General features: G+C 47.1%; 2 protein-coding genes across 10 annotated transcripts in view; one reads left to right on the top strand and one right to left on the bottom strand.

The window, feature by feature from the left end:
- On the bottom strand, positions 1-4,543 carry PPP1R3E (protein phosphatase 1 regulatory subunit 3E). Of its 6 annotated transcripts, XR_010123679.1 has the most exons (4): positions 3,858-4,543; positions 2,470-3,555; positions 1,134-1,274; positions 365-562 (listed from the first exon to the last, which is right to left on the bottom strand). XR_010123679.1 is itself a non-coding variant. In XM_054448892.2 (3 exons), exons 1-2 carry the CDS (start codon positions 4,272-4,274, stop codon positions 3,133-3,135), a joined length of 840 nt encoding a protein of 279 aa, XP_054304867.1. In that variant the 5' UTR covers positions 4,275-4,543; the 3' UTR covers positions 1-1,271; positions 3,095-3,132. The 6 variants fall into 6 exon arrangements, 2 of the variants coding, with proteins under 2 accessions (XP_054304867.1, XP_054304866.1); XR_010123681.1 differs by having other exon boundaries at positions 1-1,271; positions 2,994-3,555; XR_010123680.1 differs by having other exon boundaries at positions 1-1,274; positions 2,994-3,555.
- The window catches only part of LOC129012817 (bcl-2-like protein 2), a 26,904-nt gene continuing 6,981 nt past the window's right edge, over positions 1,197-21,119 (top strand). The window contains exons 1-4 of one of the 4 annotated variants that reach the window (XM_054448889.2): positions 1,197-1,345; positions 8,847-8,934; positions 9,415-9,854; positions 10,471-13,402. In XM_054448889.2, the coding sequence (XP_054304864.1) occupies positions 9,423-9,854; positions 10,471-10,620 (582 nt within the window). In that variant the 5' untranslated portion in view covers positions 1,197-1,345; positions 8,847-8,934; positions 9,415-9,422 and the 3' untranslated portion in view covers positions 10,621-13,402. Of the gene's footprint in view, positions 1,346-8,424; positions 8,603-8,846; positions 8,935-9,414; positions 9,855-10,470 lie in introns of those variants that run through there. The other 3 variants (XM_054448887.2, XM_054448888.2, XM_054448890.2) reach the window with 3 other exon arrangements.

The following is a 21,119-nucleotide window of genomic DNA, read 5'->3' on the forward strand; positions in this document are numbered from 1 at the left end:
TTTTCCTAATAAGAGATTATAGCAAGGTTTTTAATTTTGTTTTTAAAGAGGAAAGAAATATAACATCATGGTTACACAGAGGCTCTGGAGATTCCCTGGGTTCACAATCCTACTTCCGCCATTTACTAGCTGTGCGATCTTGAACAAATTACTGAGCTTCTCTGAGCCTGTTTCCTCATCTCTAAAACAGAGATAATGATAATGTTCTACTCATAGGGTTGTTCTGGGCATGCATGCAAACAAAACAGATTTTATGATCGAGTCATAGTTCTGGAAAGAAAAAAAAACCCAGATTTGAGCACACAAGTGTTAAGTAAATGTGAGCCCTCACTATTGTTAATACAACATGGCAGTGACACACATACATTAGACAAGAGATTATTACACACAAGAGATTATTACACACTGAGCCTCCACCCAGTCTCCCTATTATCCTCCTGTGGGCTCCTAATTGATGACTAAACAGTGCATTGCTGGGTGGCTTCCAGTAGTTTCTTTCTTCACTTTGCTGCAACTTTGAACTGAAGGTGATCCACATGGTGCATGACATTCTTCCTGTTTTCTTCACAAGACAAGGATGATGTTTAAATGGGCATTTGTTTGCGGAATGACTTGGAGAGTTCCTCTCTTTCAGCCATCTTTTCTCAAAGACTAAGGCTGTGGACAGGAGGGGCATGGTAACAAGCCAACAAGCCCCATACTCTTTTTTTTTTTTTTTAGACAGAGTCTCACTCTGTCACCCAGGCTGGAGTGCAGTGGTGCAATCTCAGCTCACTGCAACCTCTGTCTCCCCGTTAAAGTGATTCTCCTGCCTCAGCCTCCTGAGTAGCTGGGACTACAGGCATGAATTACCATGCACAGCTAATTTTTGTATTTTTAGTAGAGACAGGGTTTCAGTATGTTAGCCAGGCTGGTCTTGAACTCCTGACCTCAAATGATCCACCTGCCTCAGCCTCCCAAAGTGCTCGGATTACAGGAATGAACTATCGCCCCCGTCCCCACACTCTATTCTGAATTCATATATGGGCACATGTGCATGCCTGTCCCTTTTCACTCAGTGATAAGGAAGAAGGGGAACCAGAAATTTCTCTTTGAGAAATTAGTAACAGAAATGGGTGTGGGGAGCTGGTTACCTGGGAGATCCTTGTTCATTTGTAACATCAGGAACTGCTTCTTTTCCTCCTTCTTTCTTCTAGAAGACTGTCAAGGAGCCCGAGTGAGGGAAGTAGACCAACCATGGTCTTGGAGAAAAGAAAATAGGGTTTCCATCCCTTCTGGAGGGAGAAGGAATAGCAGAGATGAACAAGAATGAAGAAGGAAACAAACGGAAATAAACAAAATAAAGGTAAATACCCTATATGTTAAAAGAAAAAAGTGATGAGAAGGGAGAGACACAAGGAAAGAAAGAGAGAAGCAAAGAGGTTAGGAATAGGGTAAGAGAAAAGGAAAAACAGCAACCAGCAGAGGAATCACTCCCCTGTTAAGGTTAACCAGGAGGAGAGGCTTATATAAGGTATGAATGTTGAGTGGGTATGAGAGTCCAGCTTTCCCACTGCACTTGCTCTGGTTATGGAGCAGACTGCCATCTTCTGGTGCCATTTACTATTCAAGTTGCTTTGGTGTGTTTTTGTTTTTGTTTCTGGTTTTTTTTTTTTTTTTTTTACAACCAAGTGGATTGATTGAAATGCTTTGATTCTTCATTTGAAATGTTTCTATTCCATATACCCATTATCTTTTATCCTCACAAAAGCCCTTAACATTGTTTCCTTTAATCTTTGGGGTTCTTAAGCATCATTTTCACCAACAGAGATGTACTTATCCACAGTTGTCTCAGAGCATGGAGGCTGAAGGTCTGTGAGGGCAAGAGCGAAATGGAGCAGAGGATAGGCTGTGGTTTGGAAGCGGCTCCGGAATTCGCTGGGGTGGGGGTGGGGCTGAAGGTTGGTCATGGGATGCTTCCTGGGCTCCGGAACATCTGTGCCAAAAACTGGAAGACCCATCCTCGGCCCCAGCCAGACGCTTGGGGTGCTATGTATTCTGAACCATAGCACTAGGTTCGAAAATGTGGCTTCTAATCTATACTCTGCCATGTACAGATCACAAAGTATCATACAAGGAGCCTTAAAAGATCATCTAACCTAAATCCAGTTTCCCAAGGAAAACACTGGGGCACAAAGAGGTGAGAAGTAACTTGCCCAAAGTTATATAGCTAGTCAGGGACTTCCTCTTCGGAGACAAAGGAAATCAGAATAGTGATTCTCCTGATTCACTGTCCCTCGACAAACAGTCCATAAAGTGCTTGGAGGTTATTAAAAGGCACCCCAGAAAAGTAAGGCTGGCATTTTCCTGGAAGCCCCTGAGTGTACAACCCCTGAGGCTCAGTATTTGGCTATAAAAACAGGTCTGGAGTTGCTTTGGCCTCCGTTTTAATCCCTAAAGCTGCCTGGAGGCTGGAGCTCTGATGGCTACCTGTCATCACTCCCCAGCCAGTCCGCGGACACCGCAGCCAGGAACTGTCAGAGGTGACAAGGGAATCCCGTCATAATGCCAAGGACCAAGGAGCAGTGGCCAGGTTTCTGGGATTAAGCAAGGCAATTATGGCTGAGTTAAAGCTAGGATGGGTAGGACAGGGGGATCTGAGGTGGAAAAGGCCGGTAAGAAGAGGGAATGCGCCAGCAATGTAAATGCCTTCGACTGGGTGGGCTACTTCACATCATTCCTCCTCCATCTCCAAAAGGTTCTTAACCTTCTTCAACCGCCTAGGCCTGATGGACCTCCTCCCTTTCTCCCAGTGCCCACTCACTGAAGGGAAGGCCACCATCATCCCCATTCTTTTCCTTTTTTTCTAATTCCTCCGGTGCCGTTTCGGGTCTCCTTCCTCCTATATTCTGGGTTCCTTCCACTCACATCCAACCAGCTTTTAACACCTGGCTCTCCCGGAGCTTCTTTGGTTCCACTCACTCCCCCCGCCCCCACGCCCCTGATTTCCCCACCCTTTTCGCCCTCCCCGGCTTGACTCCCTTGGACCGCTCCCGCCAATCCTGGTCTCTCCTATTCCTCCCCGCCACATCGGGTCGCCCCGCCCCCCGGGTGCCTTTGGTGTTTTCCGCCGTCGGCCGCAGGCTCCTCGTCTCAAATAAAGTGGATCCAGCCCTGGGGCTCCGGGGCTCCGCCACTGCCCGGGTGCTCGGGCCCACGTAGAGCATAGTCACGGCCGCCGTTGTTGTCCCAGAACTCGTGACCTGTCACACGGTAGCGCAAGGCGAAGAGCAGGGCGCCCCCAATTGGCGGCGCGGGCAGGCGGAAGGCGAAGCGGTCGGCGCGCGGCGGGGGCGGGGCCGGACCGGCGTAGGCGGCTGGCGCCTCGCGTTGGCTCCGCCAGCCGTCGGCGCTCCAGCGCACGCTCACGCGCTTCTCGTAGGCCAGGTCCAGCACGCGCGCGCTCCCGGCCACGCCCAGCGGGCCCGCCTCGGCGCGTTCCAGGCAGATGCGCTGCGCCTGCAAGCGGGCGGCGAAGCCAGGCTCGCTGGCCGGCTCCAGGGCGGCGCGCGCCTCCTGGGGGAAAGAAGAAGCGGGAGGAGGGAGCCCAGGGCGGAGAGAGGGGGAGAGACAGGGGGCGGTGTCAGAGCAAGGCACTGGACCAATCAGAGGCCGACCGCGGCGTCTAGGCCGGCAGAGTGCGGCCCAGCTGCCAGGGTGGCCTAGAGCCACTCGCAGATGGGGTCCCCAAAAGGGATGGGCAGGCGCAAGCCCAGGGATGGGATGGAGATGGGTGCTCTTTGGCAAATCCACTCCCACACGCCCGCTGCGGCCGACTGGAGGAGGTCCCCAGGAGGGGAGGTGCCCCCGCCGCCTACCTGGAGGCCGCGGGCGCGGGGCTGGCAGGGCGCGAAGTGGCGGAGGGCGTCCCTCTGCAATTGGATCTGCACGTGGCGGGGCACCCGGGGCAGCTCACCGGGACGGAAGCGGCGCACGGCAGCCAGCTCCAACCCCAGTGCGTCGGCGAAACGCACTCTCTTGCGGGTGTCTGGGCTACGGCTGCGGGGCGCCCCGGCCCCGCCGCCTCCGGCTGGTGCAGAGCGGGCCCGGCGGCCCCGACTCGGTGCGTGAGCGCGGGATCGGGCCCCGAACCGCGTCCCGCCCTCGCCTGGCTCCTCCTCCGGCTCCTCCTCGAGGCTGGGCCGCTGGCTACGGTAGTAGGCGCGCTCCGTTAGCGCGGCGATAAAGCTCAGGTTGCGGGGAATGTCGGTGCCCGGGGGCCTCTCACGGGACATGGCAGCCCCTTCCCCGGCGGGGCCAGCTCGCAGCGCCACCGCGCTCCCCTATCTTCCTCTCTCCCGCCCGCCCTGCGTCGGCGCAGAAGTCGCTGGGTCCGCTTCTGCAGCCCCTCGCCGCTGCGTATTCTCCTTGCAGTCACCTCCAGGATCCTCCATCTCCCGTTGCTTTGCCTCTCCTCTGTAACCACCCTTCTCTCCCTCTGGCCGTCAGCTTCCAGGCTCTTAGACTATCACATCCTGCCTCCTGCTAGCGGTCTGCCCTGAGCGTGCGCTCAACGGCACTCACCCTCGGGTTCCAAGGCCCTCACGGCCCGGGCGCCCCCGCCCACAGCCCTCTGACAGGTGGCTCCGCTTGTCTTCGCTGCTGCACCAGGGGGCGGGGACTCCACCTTTTCGGTCCAGAGTGAGGCTACTCAACCTTTTTAAAAAAACATCCACCGACCGGACGCGATGGCTCACGCCTCTAATCCCAGCACTTTGGGAGGCCGAGGTGGGAGGATCGCTTGAAGCCTGGAGTTCAAGACCAGCCTGGGCGTCATAGTGAGACCCCTAATCTCTACAATAATAATAAAATGTAAAAAGTCCTCAACTTTTCCGGCACAGCACAGGAAAGGTTAACGCCGGGAAGAAAAATTAACCTTTCATTTTCTTGCAGGAGAAGGTTCAACACGCCCAGCATGTGACTTTATCTTTGGGGTTCACTGTTTTCTGAAACCTAGGCTCCTGGTTTGGGCAGGGGGTGGCGGTGGGTGCAAAGAAAGCTAGGTAGAGTCTTTCAAATAGAAGTTGAGAATATGGCACCCGAACTGAGAACTGCGGGAAGACCTAGCTTCTAGTGACCTTGAGCAAGCAAGGCATAACTTCTCTGGACTCAGTGTTCTCTTGTGTGTGTGTGTGATGGAGTCTCGCTCTGTCGCCCAGGCTGGAGTGCAGTGGCGTGATCTCGGCTCACTGCAACTTCCGCCTCCCGGGTTCAAGCGATTCTCCTGCCTCAGCCTTCTGAGTAGCTGGGATTACAGGCGTCCGCCGGCACGCCTGGCTAATTTTTGTATTTTTAGTAGACACGGGGTTTCACCATCTTGGCCAGGCTGGTCTTGAACTCCTGATCTCAGGTGATCTGCCCGCCTCGGCCTCCCAAAGTGCTGGGATTACAGGCGTGAGTCACCTCTGAACTCAGAGCCATACTCTGAACTCAGTGTTCTTATCTGCAAAAAAGTGGTGGAGTTCTGATTTCTTATCCAAGTGTAAGCCCTTTGAGGGCAGGGGCTTTGTCTGATTCATGGTGAGTTTTAGTATATGGTAGGCACTCAAATTATTGAATGAACAAGCACTCAACAACTCTCTTGGAGTTGGGACTGTGGAATTCTAGGTCCAGTGGGAGCTTCCAAGAAGGGCAGAGCTGGCTTTTTCCCCTTTCATTTTTTTTTTTTTTTTACATTAGTGAAAAAAAAAAAGTGAAGTGTTTTTAGTTTTCTTCTAACTTTCCTACTGATCTAATACAGCACTTACAATGTGCTAGGTACTGTTGTAAGGGTTTTACAAATACTAACTCATGTAATACAACCATCAGAGGAATAGAGACTATTATGTCTAGTTTAAAGATGAGAGAATTGAGGGAGAGAGGGGAGAGGACTCTTGCCTAGTGTCACATAGTTAATAATTGGGGAGGTGGGATTAGGACCTAAACAGTTTAACTCTAGAGTCCATGCTCTTATCCACTTGGTTATATAAGATTAAAACATTTAACAACAATAGTTAACATCCTCAGAGTGTTAAAAGAGGGAATCTTAGAGTAGAAATGAAGTCTCTAAATTTAAAGCAGCAGGATAGTTTAACTGTAAAACCACAAGTGACTAAGTTGAAAATAAACCATGAGACACATGTTATCTTATTATTATACAATTCATTCCTGTTTACATACATTCACACTAGTATTCACTGTAGCAATACTACTTAGCTAGGACTCATTTTTAAAGCAATGTTGACTTTTTAAATTTTACACGTATATAGAATGCATGGATGTATTCTCTTCATATCATTATATGTGATACAATATATACAATGTATATATCGTATATACATATACGATATATATATTATACATATAAATTAATGTCTAATAAATCATACATTAATTTATGTTACAATCAACCTGGCCCAGTCTGGGCAACATAATGAGATCCTTATCTCTATAAAAAATGAATTTAACCAAGCATGGTGCAGCACACCTCTAGTCCCAGCTACCAGGGAGGCTGAGGTGGGAAGATTGCTTGAGCCTAGATGGTGGAAGCTGAAGTGAACTGTGATTGTACCACTGCACTCCAGTTTAGGCCATGGAGTGAGACCCCTGTCTCACAAACAAACAAATAAACCGGGAGTGCAAATGAAGACTTGGACTAGGTTATTCTCTAAAGAAGGGGGCAACCTTGCTGGTGGCAGCCAGAATGATCAGGCTAAGAGCAAAAAAGAAATGAGGATGGTTGAAAGGATATAGCCATAAAGGAGTGTAATAGGCTGTGTGTTTAGAATAGAGGAGAGAATTGAGTATGGACTTGTAAATGGTGTGGATTCAGACTATGAGAACCGTACTGACTATGTGAAGGCAAGAGGTGATCTTGAAGCAATAGTGTCAAAGTTACAGCATGAGATGGCTGTGCTAGCTTCTTATATATCAGCATATGGCTTTGGGCAAATCACTTAACCTCTCCAAACCTCAATTTCCTCATTCATAGAATGAGGATAAAACAGCATAAGGATTGGTGAGAGGAAAAAATACACATGTGAAAAAAGCACAGCATCTAATAACTCCTCAAAATATATTAGTTTTTACCTTTTTTTTTTTTTTTTTTTTTTTGAGATAGAGACTCATTCTATCACCCAGTCTGGAGTGCAGTGGCATGATCTCAGCCTTCTGGGTTCAAGTGACTCTCATGCCTCAGCCTCCTGAGCAGCTGGGATTACAGGCTGGCTAATTTTTGTATTTTATGCCTGGCTAATTTTTGTATTTTTAGTAGAGATGGGGTTTTGCCATGTTGGTCAGGCTGGTCTCGAACTCCTGGCCTCAAGTGATCCACCCACCTTGGCCTCCCAAAGTGTTGGGATTACAGGTGTGAGCCACCAAACCCAGCTAGTTGTTACTGTTATTGCTGCAGAAAAGACCTTGCTTCTCCAGTGACCATAAGGGCAGATGGTAATACAGAGGCTTGGATTGGAGGTAGAAGCAAAGGGAGCTGGTAGAATAGGAGAATTGGGTTGCTTCTTTCTGGCCTTTGGTTGGGGCGCTCTTTAAATGGAGCTGAAGAAAGTGCCAGATCCAAGAGCCCAGGGGGCTGGCTGTGAGTGCCCTCATGTGGATCAGCTGTGGTCAGACTGCTTCACGCCTGTGACCTGCCCTCTATAAATATACTGCTATGTATAAATAATGGCCCCATATATATGTAATCTGGAAGGATAAACATCAAGCTGAACTCTCGAAACCTGCAGGGAGGGAAGTGGAATTGGATGTGTATGTGTGTGTGTATTTGAGAACCTGTATTTTATTACTCCGCACCTCTTTATTGTTTGATTTTTTTCATAATGAGAATTAGTTTGTGTGTTGGGTAAAAAAAAGAAAAAGAAAAAAACCAGTAAAATCAATCTGATTACAAAAGAAGATGAATTAAAGAAAAGTACCGAGAGAAACTGCTTGTGATCCAAGTCCTGGCTCCTTGATGCCTGGCTGAAGCCCAGCCCACAAAGAGAACACTGGGTTAAAGGTCCTGGAGAAAAGATGGGAAAGGTTTGGTGTCTGTGTGGTGTCTGCTAGCCCCATAAGGGTAAGGCACCTGGTAGACGGTTCCCAGCTTAATGGGAACTGCTCCTGTTTTCCAGGCACACAATTGAGGGCTAGAAAAGTTCAAAAAGTGCATGGAACATCGGAAACCTCCTGGAAATGCTAAATTTGCCCCGAGATGTCCCGAAGCCCGGCATATTTCTCTGGGCAGCCTAGAAGCTCAGGAGCCCAGCCCAGCCCAGCCCACCGTGCCCTCTCAGCCAGCCCTTCTTTGCCTTCAGCAGCCCTCCCTCTTCCTGAGTAGTGGCCCTTTGCAGGCCTGCGTCCCAGCCCCGCCCCTCTCTCTGGACGCATCTCTGGGCCCCATCATCACCCGGCGCCGGGCCCTCCCTCTGCCCCCCCTTTCTCCTCCCTCCTTCCTTCCCTCCCTTCCTCCCTCTCTCCCTCCCTCCCAGCTCCTGCACCAGGAAACGGCCCGGATCCCGGCAGCGGCCTGACCCGTGAGATCCCTAACCTGGCAGGCGGGCGGGGTTGGAGACTGGCTGAGGTGGGGGTAAGGGAGGAGCTGGGCCTTTGGGCTGCACTAGGGGGAACCGGGAATAGAGATGGTGTCGGCAGGAAGCCCTTGGCCTTGGGTTTCTCGGGAGGACAGTCATTAAACAAGGATTTGGCCACACAGCTGGTAGAGCGTTGGGGGCAGGGGCCTAGGCCCAGAGCTGCAACCCCAGCCCTTCCCAGGCCAGAACCTGATCCCTGGCCTTCCCCTCCTGGTTCTGATCTCCCCCTCCCCTTTCCAGGGCTCCACGCTGGCCGGGAGGATGAAAGGCCCCAGCTGGGGGCTCCTTGCCACCAGTGCTGTGTCTTAAGAGCTGCCATCCCGGCTGGGTGAGTGTCTCCTTCCTTTCTCTGTCTGGAGTAACCCATTGCGTCTCCCACCTTTCTCTTCAGCCCATCTGCTCCCCCTCATCTTGTGTCTCTGCCAACATCTTTACATCTTGCCTTTGGCGAGGTCCTAAGCCCCTTCCTCTAGCCAAGAAGGTGTGGACTAAGGAGACCCGGGGGCGGGGGTGTTGTAGGGGTGTCATAGAGCTGACGTTGTCTTATTATGAAAAGAATCTAAAGTATCCTAAACAGAAAATTTACTTGTTTTACATTTAATTTGGCACATTAGGAATGTAATGGCCAGCTTCTCACAGCCTAGTCTTATATCATGACTTAATTCCCTTGTTCTTGCTTCTCCCTGTCCAGTGAGTCCTGAGCATTTCCTCTCTCCTCCTCATCTCACTGGGTTGGTCAAACCAGAAATGCTCCTTCTGATTCTCTCTCCATATATTCATGCCAGTCTTTCATCCTTGCCTCTTATAGCCGCCCGGATGGCGACCCCAGCCTCGGCCCCAGACACACGGGCTCTGGTGGCAGACTTTGTAGGTTATAAGCTGAGGCAGAAGGGTTATGTCTGTGGAGCTGGCCCCGGGGAGGGCCCAGCAGCTGACCCGCTGCACCAAGCCATGCGGGCAGCTGGAGATGAGTTCGAGACCCGCTTCCGGCGCACCTTCTCTGATCTGGCGGCTCAGCTGCATGTGACCCCAGGCTCAGCCCAACAACGCTTCACCCAGGTCTCCGATGAACTTTTTCAAGGGGGCCCCAACTGGGGCCGCCTTGTAGCCTTCTTTGTCTTTGGGGCTGCACTGTGTGCTGAGAGTGTCAACAAGGAGATGGAACCACTGGTGGGACAAGTGCAGGAGTGGATGGTGGCCTACCTGGAGACGCGGCTGGCTGACTGGATCCACAGCAGTGGGGGCTGGGTAAGAAGCTTCTCAATTGCCGCTCTGCACATCCTTCCGCAAAGCTGGTCTCCAGGGGGAAGATGGGGGCTCTGAGTGGAGGCTGAGGCAGCTATGTTGGGAATGAGGTACGGGGCTGAGTCTCCCCGTCTGGGTGGAATTAGACTGAGAGATGCCTGGACTCTGCACTCCAGGGCTGCCATGCAGTCAACACTGGATGGGCTCATGGTCCCAAGCAGAGGACAGAATACACACCCAAGGAGTGCCTGCAGGGGAATGTTGTCAGGGACTTTTTACACCTGAGTCATGGCGTGGGAGGTGGGGAGGACCAGGGGTGGGTGGTGGTCAGGCAAGCCTTGGCAAAGGATGCTAGTTCTGAGCAGAATTTTTCACCAAGGAAAGGATGGAATTCACTGGAGGCAGAGTGGGCAAATGAACCAGTCTCTCAGGGTGGGGGTGCACCTGGGGGGATCAGAGGGGCTTGCAGCCAGAAGAGCTTTGGCCAGAGAGGAGCTGGGTATGGGGTAGTGCTCGCAGTGGATGGAACTGGAACTCTTCCTCTCCTCTTCTCTCCACTCTTTCCTCTCCTGATATCCCTTTCTCCTTCTTTCTCTCCTACTTCCCTTCTCTCCCACAGGCGGAGTTCACAGCTCTATACGGGGACGGGGCCCTGGAGGAGGCGCGGCGTCTGCGGGAGGGGAACTGGGCATCAGTGAGGACAGTGCTGACGGGGGCCGTGGCACTGGGGGCCCTGGTAACTGTAGGGGCCTTTTTTGCTAGCAAGTGAAAGTCCAGGGCCAGGTGGGGCTAGGTGTGGCTGGGGGCCAGGAGAGCAGGAAAGAACAGAGAAATGCCCTTGGAAGAAGTGGAGTTGGTGGATGGGCGGGCATGGAACAGGATGGGCGGGGGAAGGGTAGTGTGTGAGGGAGCTGAGTAGGCCAGGCAGGCGATTGGAAGAGTGAGCAGGACACATAGGGGAAGGGAATGTTTTGGCAAGTTTAGGGGCGCAGGAGATGGAGTCGTTCCAGGGCTGGGGGAGGTGGGAGGGATCACGCCTATAGGTGTGGGCACATGCAACGACCTGGAACTTGGTTCGCAGCCCTGAGGAAGGTGGACTTACATAAGCAGCTGTATTCCATTAGATGAGTGGGATTTAGGGAACGCAGAAGGCACATCCCTTTGGAATGGAAGCTTAGGGGTTCTCAGGTGATAGGGAGAGGTGGCTGTGACAGTGGGCTGCTTGGACACGTGTGTGCATGTGCACGCATGCTGGTGTGCATGCTGGGCTGCCTGGCAAATCTGGTGGTGGTGGGATTCCTCAAGGAGAAAACATTCCCTCTTGCAATGGCAAGAACTAGGGGCAGTTCTCTGTCCCTCCTCCCAACCCCTCCTTTCCCCTGCCCTTGTCCTGATGCCTCAAGGCTTAGAGAGAAACATTGTATCCAGACCGAGGGCTCTGCTGCTTCTCTCCAGAAAGTAATTGGCAAGGCTTTGGAGAGAAGAGCAGTTCTGCAGCTGGCCTTGTTCCTTCATCATCCCCCTTCCTTGTGCATTATGCACTTGCTGCTGCCTCCCGGGCTCTGATAGAAGGGCAGGGCTGTTGAGCCTGGATGGGTGGAGGCTTAGGTAGCTGGACCTGCCTGCCACCCTCCTCTCCCACTCAGGCACAATGGTGCCTAAAGTGTTTCCAATCTCTGGGACCTCTGTACCTAAACTGAAACTCTAAATTGGGGCCCTAACTAATTTTCCTTTTGAGGTTTTGGGCATAAGTGCTGATCTAGAATACAGTCTGGGTCCCACACTGTGTCTCAGTGAGACTGTTGATGCCTTGAGATGACCATTTCAGCTCTGAATCCCATGGGTGTGAGGGTGATGGGTACTCCAGGACCGGCCTATGCTGTGTTGTGGGCTTTGGTTCGGCTTTATCGGGGGCCAGGCATATGGGTTCTAGAGTACCTACCATGACCTAGAAGCATTTATGATTTATTTGAAGCCACACTGTTTGCATGGGTGTTACTTGTCTGTACCTCAGAGTCTGAGGATGTTAACTTTGGAACTCGCAGTCCTCTAGAACAGCTTCAGATTATGGCTTTTTCTTTTGAGGAAGAAATTGTTCTCTCCAGATGCATGCCCTGAGCCAGACCTCACTGCTGCACTTTCCAAGGTGCTAAGATTGCTGCTCTCCAATGCTAACTTTCTGACACAGTGCTCTAGAGCCCTGCCTGTGGTCCTGAGCACTGATCAGCTTAGCTAGACCATGGTTGACTCTTCTTGGAGATTTTCACTTGGTCCTAGAATGTGGCAACGTAGTTGTGCTCGCCAGAACATGGGACCAAATTGGCCTCAGGTGTTGAGTCCAGACTTCTGCTTTTGAGAGAGGGCTGCACTTTTTAATGGTATTTCTAGGGGAGGTGGTAGGCTGCATGTGCCACTTGGTCTTGTTGTGAGTATGCTGACACCAGAAACTCAGAGCCAGCTTGTGGCAAGCAGTTGGGGTGGGGGGTCTCTGACTTGCTCAGGACAAACTAGGCCAGTGGTTTTCAAACTGCTTGGCAGAGCCCTGAAGTTTCCTAGGGGTTGCCTCAGGAGTCCCTGGGGAGATGAAGGGGGTGGGGAGCTGAGCAGGCTGGGCAATTTGCCCTCAAACAGAACAGCTCCCCTTGTAGCTGTCTTACATATCGGGGTTCAGGGTAAGATTTTATTTGCATTAAGGGGTTTGCTGCTGAAAAAAGTTGGAAAACCACTGACTAGACCATCGGCTCCAAATTGGAGTCTGTGCTTCCTTCCCCAGGTATGGAGCACACTCTTCACCTTACCCTCTACCACAGGACGCATATCCCTGTTAGCATTCCCCGGGACCTTTAGCCAAGAGGAGCTGCAGGGACCATGGCCAGGTTACCAAAATGCCCTGCTCTGAAGCCTTGACACCTGGGTGGAAAGAGAGGCTGTTTTCTGAAAGGGTAAAGGGCTTGGTCTGGATTCCCAGAAGCATAGCTTAGGTGGGACCACAGTGGGCAATTTTGACCTGTCCTGCCCTTCTTAGCTTGAAGGGAAACCCCAGAGACTCTTCTGTCAGGGAAAACTAGGGACTCTCTTCTAGAGCCATATAGTTCCTTGGGATTAGCTCTTGGCCAAGAAGGCTGAGTATGTTTCCCAATTTTTAAATCCATTTCATTTTTTAAAAAATAAGGGAAATAAATGTAATTTCCATTTTTCAAAGATTAAGTAGGAGGAGAGGGGTTTCTTGCTCTCCAGAGCCCAAAGGGACAAATAGGGACTTTGCTTAGGCCAAGGAAGGAGCGGAAATAGGGCAACTCGGTCCTGCGATTATTAATCCCACTCCCCACTTATTCTAGGGCGCACAAACACTATTTTACTTTTTTAAAATCATAAAACGGCAGAACAGATTTGGTTAGTTTAGAAGAAAAGAAAGCTCTATAAATATAAATCTATATTCCTGTATTTTTATTTAATAATTTATAAATACCAAGTTAATTTGACTTTTATTTTTGTGTAATATGTAATGGTCGTATTAAAAAAATAAATAAAGCCCAGAAGTTTAATGAGAAGGACTGAACAGGGTTTGTGACTTCTACACTGTATAGCCTGGGGTCAGGACATTTCCTTGATCCAGTCATCTCTTCATGACCTTGTTAAAGGCAAGAATTAGAATAACAGAGATTTGAGAAAGTGTTGGGATCATTAAGAAAAAAAGAGTCTTTCCCCCATCCTCACCCCACTCCTATACCAGCCAAATGGTCAAAGCCAAGAATTCCATCTATTTCAACCTGAGCCTCGGGAGGGTGTGTGTATATGGTACTCTGGGACTGCCACTAACAATAACCAAATGAAAAACAAAGAAAACCTACCAAAAATCTTTGTGTGATAGTAATCAAGCCCCCAGTTGTGGTTTAGGCTCTAATCAGAAGTGTGTGATAATAATGAACATTTCTCCATGGTGCCTTGCTGCCTACCTCAGACTTAAAAATAGGTCTGGGCCAGGTGTGGTGGGTCATGCCTCTAATCCCAGCACTTTGGGAGGCCGAGGTGGGCAGATCACTTGAGGTCAGGAGTTTGAGACCAGCCTGGCCAATATGGGGAAACCCTGTCTCTACTAAAAATACAAAAATTAGCCGGGCGTGGTGGTGCGCGCCTGTAATCCCAGCTACTCAGGAGGCTGAGGCATGAGGATCGCTTGAACCTGGAAGGTGGAGTTTGCAGTGAGCCGAGATCGAGCCACTGTACTCCAGCCTGGGTGACAGAGGGAGACTCTATCTCAAACAAACAAACAAACAAACAAAAACGGCGAGGCAGAGTCTGGCAAAAATGGAGTCCCTGCTTCCTTTGCTGGTCCTGTGAGACATTTGGTTTCAGCCATTTTAATGCAAATTGATAAACTGGATGGAATTTCTAGGAATATTCAGCTCATCCTTCTCTACCTCCAGTCTTGGACCACATCAAAATCATGTCTAACCGAAACAGTGATCCTAATTTTAAATTTCAGGTGGGAATTTCTAGCCTTTCTGTAATCCAGTGCAATAGACTGGTACTTGGGTTTATATGTTAAATTGCAAGAAATATAATTGTTTAGAGGAATCCAGCATTCTCTTTCTATTCTTTATACAAAAGTCTACAGGGGAAACCATATTAAAATCAGAGAGTGGCTTAGTGAATATGGCACTATGGGAAAGGAAATTAGATGTTCTTAATAGTTAATATCATCAAGTATGATAGCTGGTGTATTTATCTCCACTGCTGTGTGATTGATTTAATAATTGATTTGCATTTGCCTAGTTCCAAAAGATATTTGCAACATCTTACTATAATACACAAAATAATAGGAAAACATAAATTTTTTAAGTCAGGGTTGAATTTCAAGTCAAGGTTAAGTAAAAAAAATAAGTAGGGGTAAATGGAAAATTGAAATAAGATGGCAGCAAAAGGAAAATTAATGCACAGAAAAACATTCTATAAGTAGCATTTCCAAATACTAAAGCTAGGCTGTGAATTCAGCTGTGAGCTTCTTGGTGGCTAAAGCAAATTAAAATACAGAATGAAATTCACATTCCTCTTAGGATTTATAAAAGCCTATCAGTTACTCAAGAGGGGCAAAAAAAATTTTGTGGCTTTTCTAAGAAGACAGTGACATAGTGGACACCACCTTCTGTGACATCTAAAAGCAAATATGATGTTGAGTTTTGACCGCTGTTTCTTCTAAAAACACCAAATGGAGATTCAGAAGGTCCTAAGCGAGAAATAACACTGGTGGAGAACTGTATGAAGGAAATACAATCCATCTATCGCTTTAGATAGCCCAAAATTTAATCCTGTATTAAACCAAATCATCATAGAGCAACATATTTGGGCTAAATTGTGATGAGCCTAATAGAACACACTTAGGACCTTCTGAATCTATTAGAAGGTCCTAAGTGTGTTAGGACAAATGACACCTTCAATAAAGTTGGGCAACACTTAGTTACAATTATTAGTAAATGGATAGATTGTAGATATTCTGTGTTGTTACTTTTTTTAATTTTTATTTATTTATTTATTTTTTTTGAGACGGAATCTTGCTCTGTCGCCCAGGCTGGAGTGCAGTGGCGCAATCTCGGCTCACTGCAACCTCCACCTCCCGGGTTCACTCCATTCTTCTGCCTCAGCCTCCCGAGTAGCTGGGACTACAGGTGCCCGCCACCACGCCCGGCTAATTTTTTGTATTTTTAGTAGAGACGGGGTTTCACTGTGTTAGCCAGGATGGTCACGATCTCCTGACCTCGTGATCTGCCCGCCTCGGCCTCCCAATGTGCTGGGATTACAGGCGTGAGCCACCGCGCCCGGCCCTCAGTGTTGTAACTTAATAGCAGATCGTTTGAAGACTTTAAAAGCCTGTAATCCCAGCACTTTGGGAGGCCGAGGTGGGCGGATCACGAGGTCAGGATCACAAGGTCAGGAGATCATGACCATCCTGACTAACACAGTGAAACCCCGTCTCCACTAAAAATACAAAAATTAGTTGGGTGTGGTGGCGCAGTCCCTGTAGTCCCAGCTACTTGGGAGGCTGAGTCAGGAGAATCGATTGAACCTGGGAGATGGAGGTTGCAGGGAGCCGAGATGGCGCCACTGCACTCCAGCCTGGCGACAGAGTGAGACTCCGTCTCAAAAAAAAAAAAAAAAAAAAAAAAAAAAAAAAAAATTTGCCTTAAATGTAGATACAGGAGAAATACAGAAATAAATCGACTATTTTGAAACTCAGCAGAAAACACACCATAATGAAATGCTGTGTAGTTTATTCAGTCAGTCATTTATGCAGCAAATATTCAAGCATCATCTGTGTGCTAAGCACACAGGCTCTGAGGCAGAGTGAACAGACAGATGCAAATCTCTGTTCTCATGTTGCTTATGTTCTAGTAAAAGAAATAGAAAACTTTAAAATTATATAATATGTGAGAAGGCGATGAATACCATAAAGAAAAATAATTCATTGAGGGGAATGTGTGTGTGTATATACACACATAAGAGTTCAATTTTAAATTGAGTAGTCAGAGAAGGCCTCATTTCTGAGGTGACTTTTGGGTAAAACTATGACAAACAAAATTGGAAAAATATATTTATTGACATGGGAAGATATTTGTCTTTTAATTGGGTAAAAAAAGAAAATAGATTAGAAAATAATATATACAGTATGATCCCATTTTGCTAAAATATTTATATCTGTGTGCCTTGATATATATTTGCATATTGAAACTTTCAGGAAGTATATATGCCAAAATATTAGTGATTGTCTCTGGATAGTGGGCTTTATGAGTGCTTTTATTTTGTTCTTTTTGCTGTCAGTATTTTCTGATTCTTTGACAATGAACATATATTTCCAGATATTTCCAGTACAGTATATGAAAACAAGTTCTTTAGGTACAAAATTTTTAAAAAGTTAACGAAGCAGAATGGAAATTAAGCAGCCCAACAGAGGGTCCTTCACATTTAAATGGCTACCCCACTTCCATGCAAAGGCAAACTTAGGGAGCCAAGGTAAGCAGGACCAGACCACATTAGAAGATTATTGAGGTCTGCTCCAAGATAGAGGTCAGTAAAGGAGAAAGACTCCAAGGTTGTACATCAGCTCTGTCCAATAGAAATATAATGCAAGCCACATGTAGTTTTACATTTTCTAGTAACCTCATTTAAAATGCAAAAAGAAATTATTAAACCAATTTTAATATTTTATTTAGCCCAGTATATAAAAATATTATCATTTCAACATGGAATTAATATTAAACAGTTATTAATGAATTGTCACATTCTGTTTTTCATACTAAGTCTTCAAAATTCAGTGTGTATTCAACACTTTCAGCACATCTCAAATTGGACTACTCATGTTTCAAGTGGTCAGTAGCCATGTGTGACTAGTGGCTATCATATTAAAGTGTAGCTCTAGATCATAGATCATTATTGTAGTCTATAAAAATTTCAAAGTAGTTCCAGAACATAGAGCATTATTGTAGTCTGTAAAAATTTCAAGAAAGGAGATAAAAATAGGGATGAAACTACCAAGACGTCAAATATTTATGTCGTTTGGTGAGAAGACTTTTCTCTTCTGGGAAGAACTATGAATGCCCTCACTCATTTTTACTACTTAATTCTCCTTTTTTTTTTTAACTCTACTGAGCCATTCATTCCCTTCTTTTTTTTTTTTGAGATCGCCCAGGCTGGAGTGCAGTGGCGCGATCTCGGCTCACTGCAACCTCCGCCTCCCGGGTTTACGCCATTCTCCTGCGTCAGCCTCCCGAGTAACTGGGACTACAGGCTCCCGCCACCACGTCCTGCTAATTTTTTGTATTTTTAGTAGAGAGAGGGTTTCACCGTGTTAATCAAGATGGTCTTGATCTCCTGACCTCGTGACCCGCCCGCCTCAGCCTCCCAAAGTGCTGGGATTACAGACGTGAGCCACCGCGCCCGGCCTTTTTTTTTTTTTTTTTTTACGAGATGGAGTCTCGCTCTGTCACCAGGCTGGCGTGCAGTGGCGCGATCTCGGCTTACTGCAGCCTCTGCCTCCCGGGTTCAATCGATTCTCCTGCCTCAGCCTCCCGAGTAGCTGGGACTACAGGCGCAGGTCACCACGCCCAGCTAATTTTTGTATTTTTAGTTGAGACGGGGTTTCACCATATTGGCCAGAATGGTCTTGATCTCCTGACCTCGTGATCCACCCGCCTCGGTCTCCCAAAGTGCTGGGATTACAGGCGTGAGCCACCGCACCCGGCCGATTCCCTTTTATTAATACATTTTCCCGTCTTCTGGGGCACAGTATCATTGGAGTTTCACTTTTTCCAAAACTCCATGGTCCTTTGTTTATAGGTTATTACTTAGAGAGAATTATAATGGGTGAATCTCACACCATTACATACCAAATTTTAAAAAATTCATTCTCGGAGGAAAACTTATCTCTTTGATATTCTCTATGCATCAACAACAGGCAAGATAATAAATAGGAGTATTCATTTATTTATTTTTTTTACTTTCTTTTTAAAAAAAAAAGATTATTCATTACTGAAGATGACTCATTCAGTTATCATTTACTGAGCACAGAGTGATAGGCAAAGGGAACACAAATATAAGATGGTTCCCTGTCTTTTACAGTTTATAGACTAATAGGGAAGGATCTTACTTTACAAGTCACCATTAAAAAAACTTTTTTTTTTTTTTTTTTTGAGACAGTCTCACTCTGTTGCCCAGACTGGAGTGCAGTGGCGCGATCTCGGCTCACTGCAACCTCCGCCTCACGGGTTCAAGTGATTCTCGTGCCTCAGCCTGCTGAGTAGCTAGGATTACAGGTGCATGCCACCATGCCCAGCTAATTTTTGTATTTTTAGTAGAGACGGGGTTTTGCCATGTTGGCCAGGCTGGTCTTGAACTCCTGACCTCAGGTGATTCACCCTCCTCGGCCTCCCAAAGTGCTGGGATTACAGGCATGAGTCATCGCACTGTCCCTCAAATAGCCTTTTAAATATGTTTGCTTTTTTCTTTTTTTGAGACAAGGTCCTACTGTGTTGCTGAGGCTGGAGTATTGTGGCATGATCATAGCTCACTGCAGCCTGGAACCCCTGGGTTCAAGTGATCCTTCTGTCTCAGCCTCTGGATTAGCTGGGACTATGCCACCACACTCAGCCAAATGTGTTTGTTTTTTTCATAAGGTAATTATGCCTATTAGAAGAAGTTTGAAAGTTGGAGTGATTTTTTAAAAATAAATATGTAATGGGCTGGACATGGTGTCTCATGCCTGTAATCCCAACACTTTGGGAGGCTGAGTTGGGCAGATGGCTTGAGCCCTAGGAGTTTGAGACAAGCCTAAGCAACATAGTGGGACCTTGTCTCTACAAAAATAGAAAAAATTAGCTGGGCATGGTGGTGCACGCCTGTAGTCCCAGCCACTTCGGAGGCTGAGGAGGGAGGATTGCTTGAGCCAGGAGTTTGAGGGTGTGGACGGCTGTGATCATGCCACTGTATTCCAGCCTGGGTGACAGAGACCCTGTCTCAAACAACAAAGGCAGCAAAATAAACAAGTAAATAAATAAATAATGATTGTGGAAAATTTGTAGAACATAGAAAATTATAAAGAAAATGAATCATAATGCTGTCACCCAGAGACAACTACTATTTTGGCATACTTCTTTCCAGTATTTTTTTGTCTGCTTTTATGATTATACAATTTCGTATACGCAATTCTGCTTGCCATTATATTGCAAGCATTTTTCCTTGATGTTAAAACATTTCAAAGTCATAATGACTATATACAATTACCTCTACTTGTGTACAGTAATTTTAATGCCCACGTGGTCATTCATCTGTATTTTTTCACTGTGATAAAAATATTTATTCTGGCTGGGCATTGTGGCTCACGCCTGTGATCCCAGCACTTTGGGAGGCTGAGGCAGGCTGATCACCTGAGTTCAGGAGTTCGAGACCACCATGGGCAATATGGTAAAACTCCATCTCTACTAAAATACAAAAAATTAGCTGGGCATGGTGGTGGTGTGCCTGTAGTACCAGCTACTCAGGAGGCTGAGGCACAAGAATCGCTTGAGCCCTGGAGGTGGAGGTTGCAGTGAGCTGAGATTACGCCACTGCACTCCAGCTTGGGCTATGGAGTGAGACTCTGTCTCAAAAAAAAAAACAAAAACAAACAAACAAAAAATATTTATTCACAAATTGCATTACATTTTTAGAAGAGATAAGAAATAGGATTACTGGGTTAAGAATCTCAACTTTTTTTTTTTTTTTTTGGAGACAGAGTCTCGCTCTGTCACCCAGGCTGGAATATAGTGTGGAGATCTTGGCTCACCGCAACCTCCACCTCCCAGGTTCAAGCGTTTCTCCTGCCTCAGCCTCCTGACTAGCTGGGATTACAGGCGCCCACCACCACACCCAGTTAATTTTTGTACTTTTAGTAGAGACAGGGTTTCACCATTTTGGCCAGGCTGGTCTCCAACTCCTGACCTTAGGTGATCCACCCACCTTGGCCTCCCAAAGTGCTGGGATTACAGGCCATGAGCTACCTCGCCTGGCCCTTTTTTTTTTCTTTTTTTGAGACAGGGTCTCACTCTTGCCAGTCTGAAGTGCACGTAGCAGCATTATGGTTCACTGTAGCCTCAGCCTCCCAAGTAGCTGGGCAGGGACTACAGGCGCACGCCACTATGCCCAGCTAATTTTTGTATTTTTAGTGGAGAATGGGTTTTGCCATATTGCCCAGGCTGGTCTTGAACTCCTGGACTCAAGCAATCTGGCTCCCAAAGTGTGAGCCACTCCGCCTGGTCTTAAGAATCTCACCATTTTAAAAGCTTTTGGTATATATTGCCAAAGAATAGAAAGATTGTACTGGTTCTTGCTCCTTTTTTCCTCCCATGCCTAAATTTTAAAAAAAAAATCAGATATAGTTGTAATTATATATTATGTACAATTTTACATTCTTCTTTGGCTTAACAAAATTATTTTCTCATGTTTGTCGTACTATGTAACCCTTTTAAGAGATGCATAATAATTTTTTTTGGATATAATTATAGTTTGCTTAAACTTTTGTTTGTTGTTGGAATTTAGTCTTGCCATTTTTCACACATAATTTTTATGTATTAAAGCAGGCCTTATAGTAGTTTTGATCTGAGCTTTGAAAGCTGGCTTTGAATTCCCTGCACATTATTATATATATTACATAATATATATTATGTATAATATATATATATAATTTTTATTTTTTCCTTTGAGACAGAGTCTTGCTGTTGCCCAGGCGATTCTCCTGCC

The sequence above is a fragment of the Pongo pygmaeus genome, chromosome 15 (genome assembly GCF_028885625.2).
Source record: "Pongo pygmaeus isolate AG05252 chromosome 15, NHGRI_mPonPyg2-v2.0_pri, whole genome shotgun sequence".
NCBI classification, from domain to species: domain Eukaryota; kingdom Metazoa; phylum Chordata; class Mammalia; order Primates; family Hominidae; genus Pongo; species Pongo pygmaeus.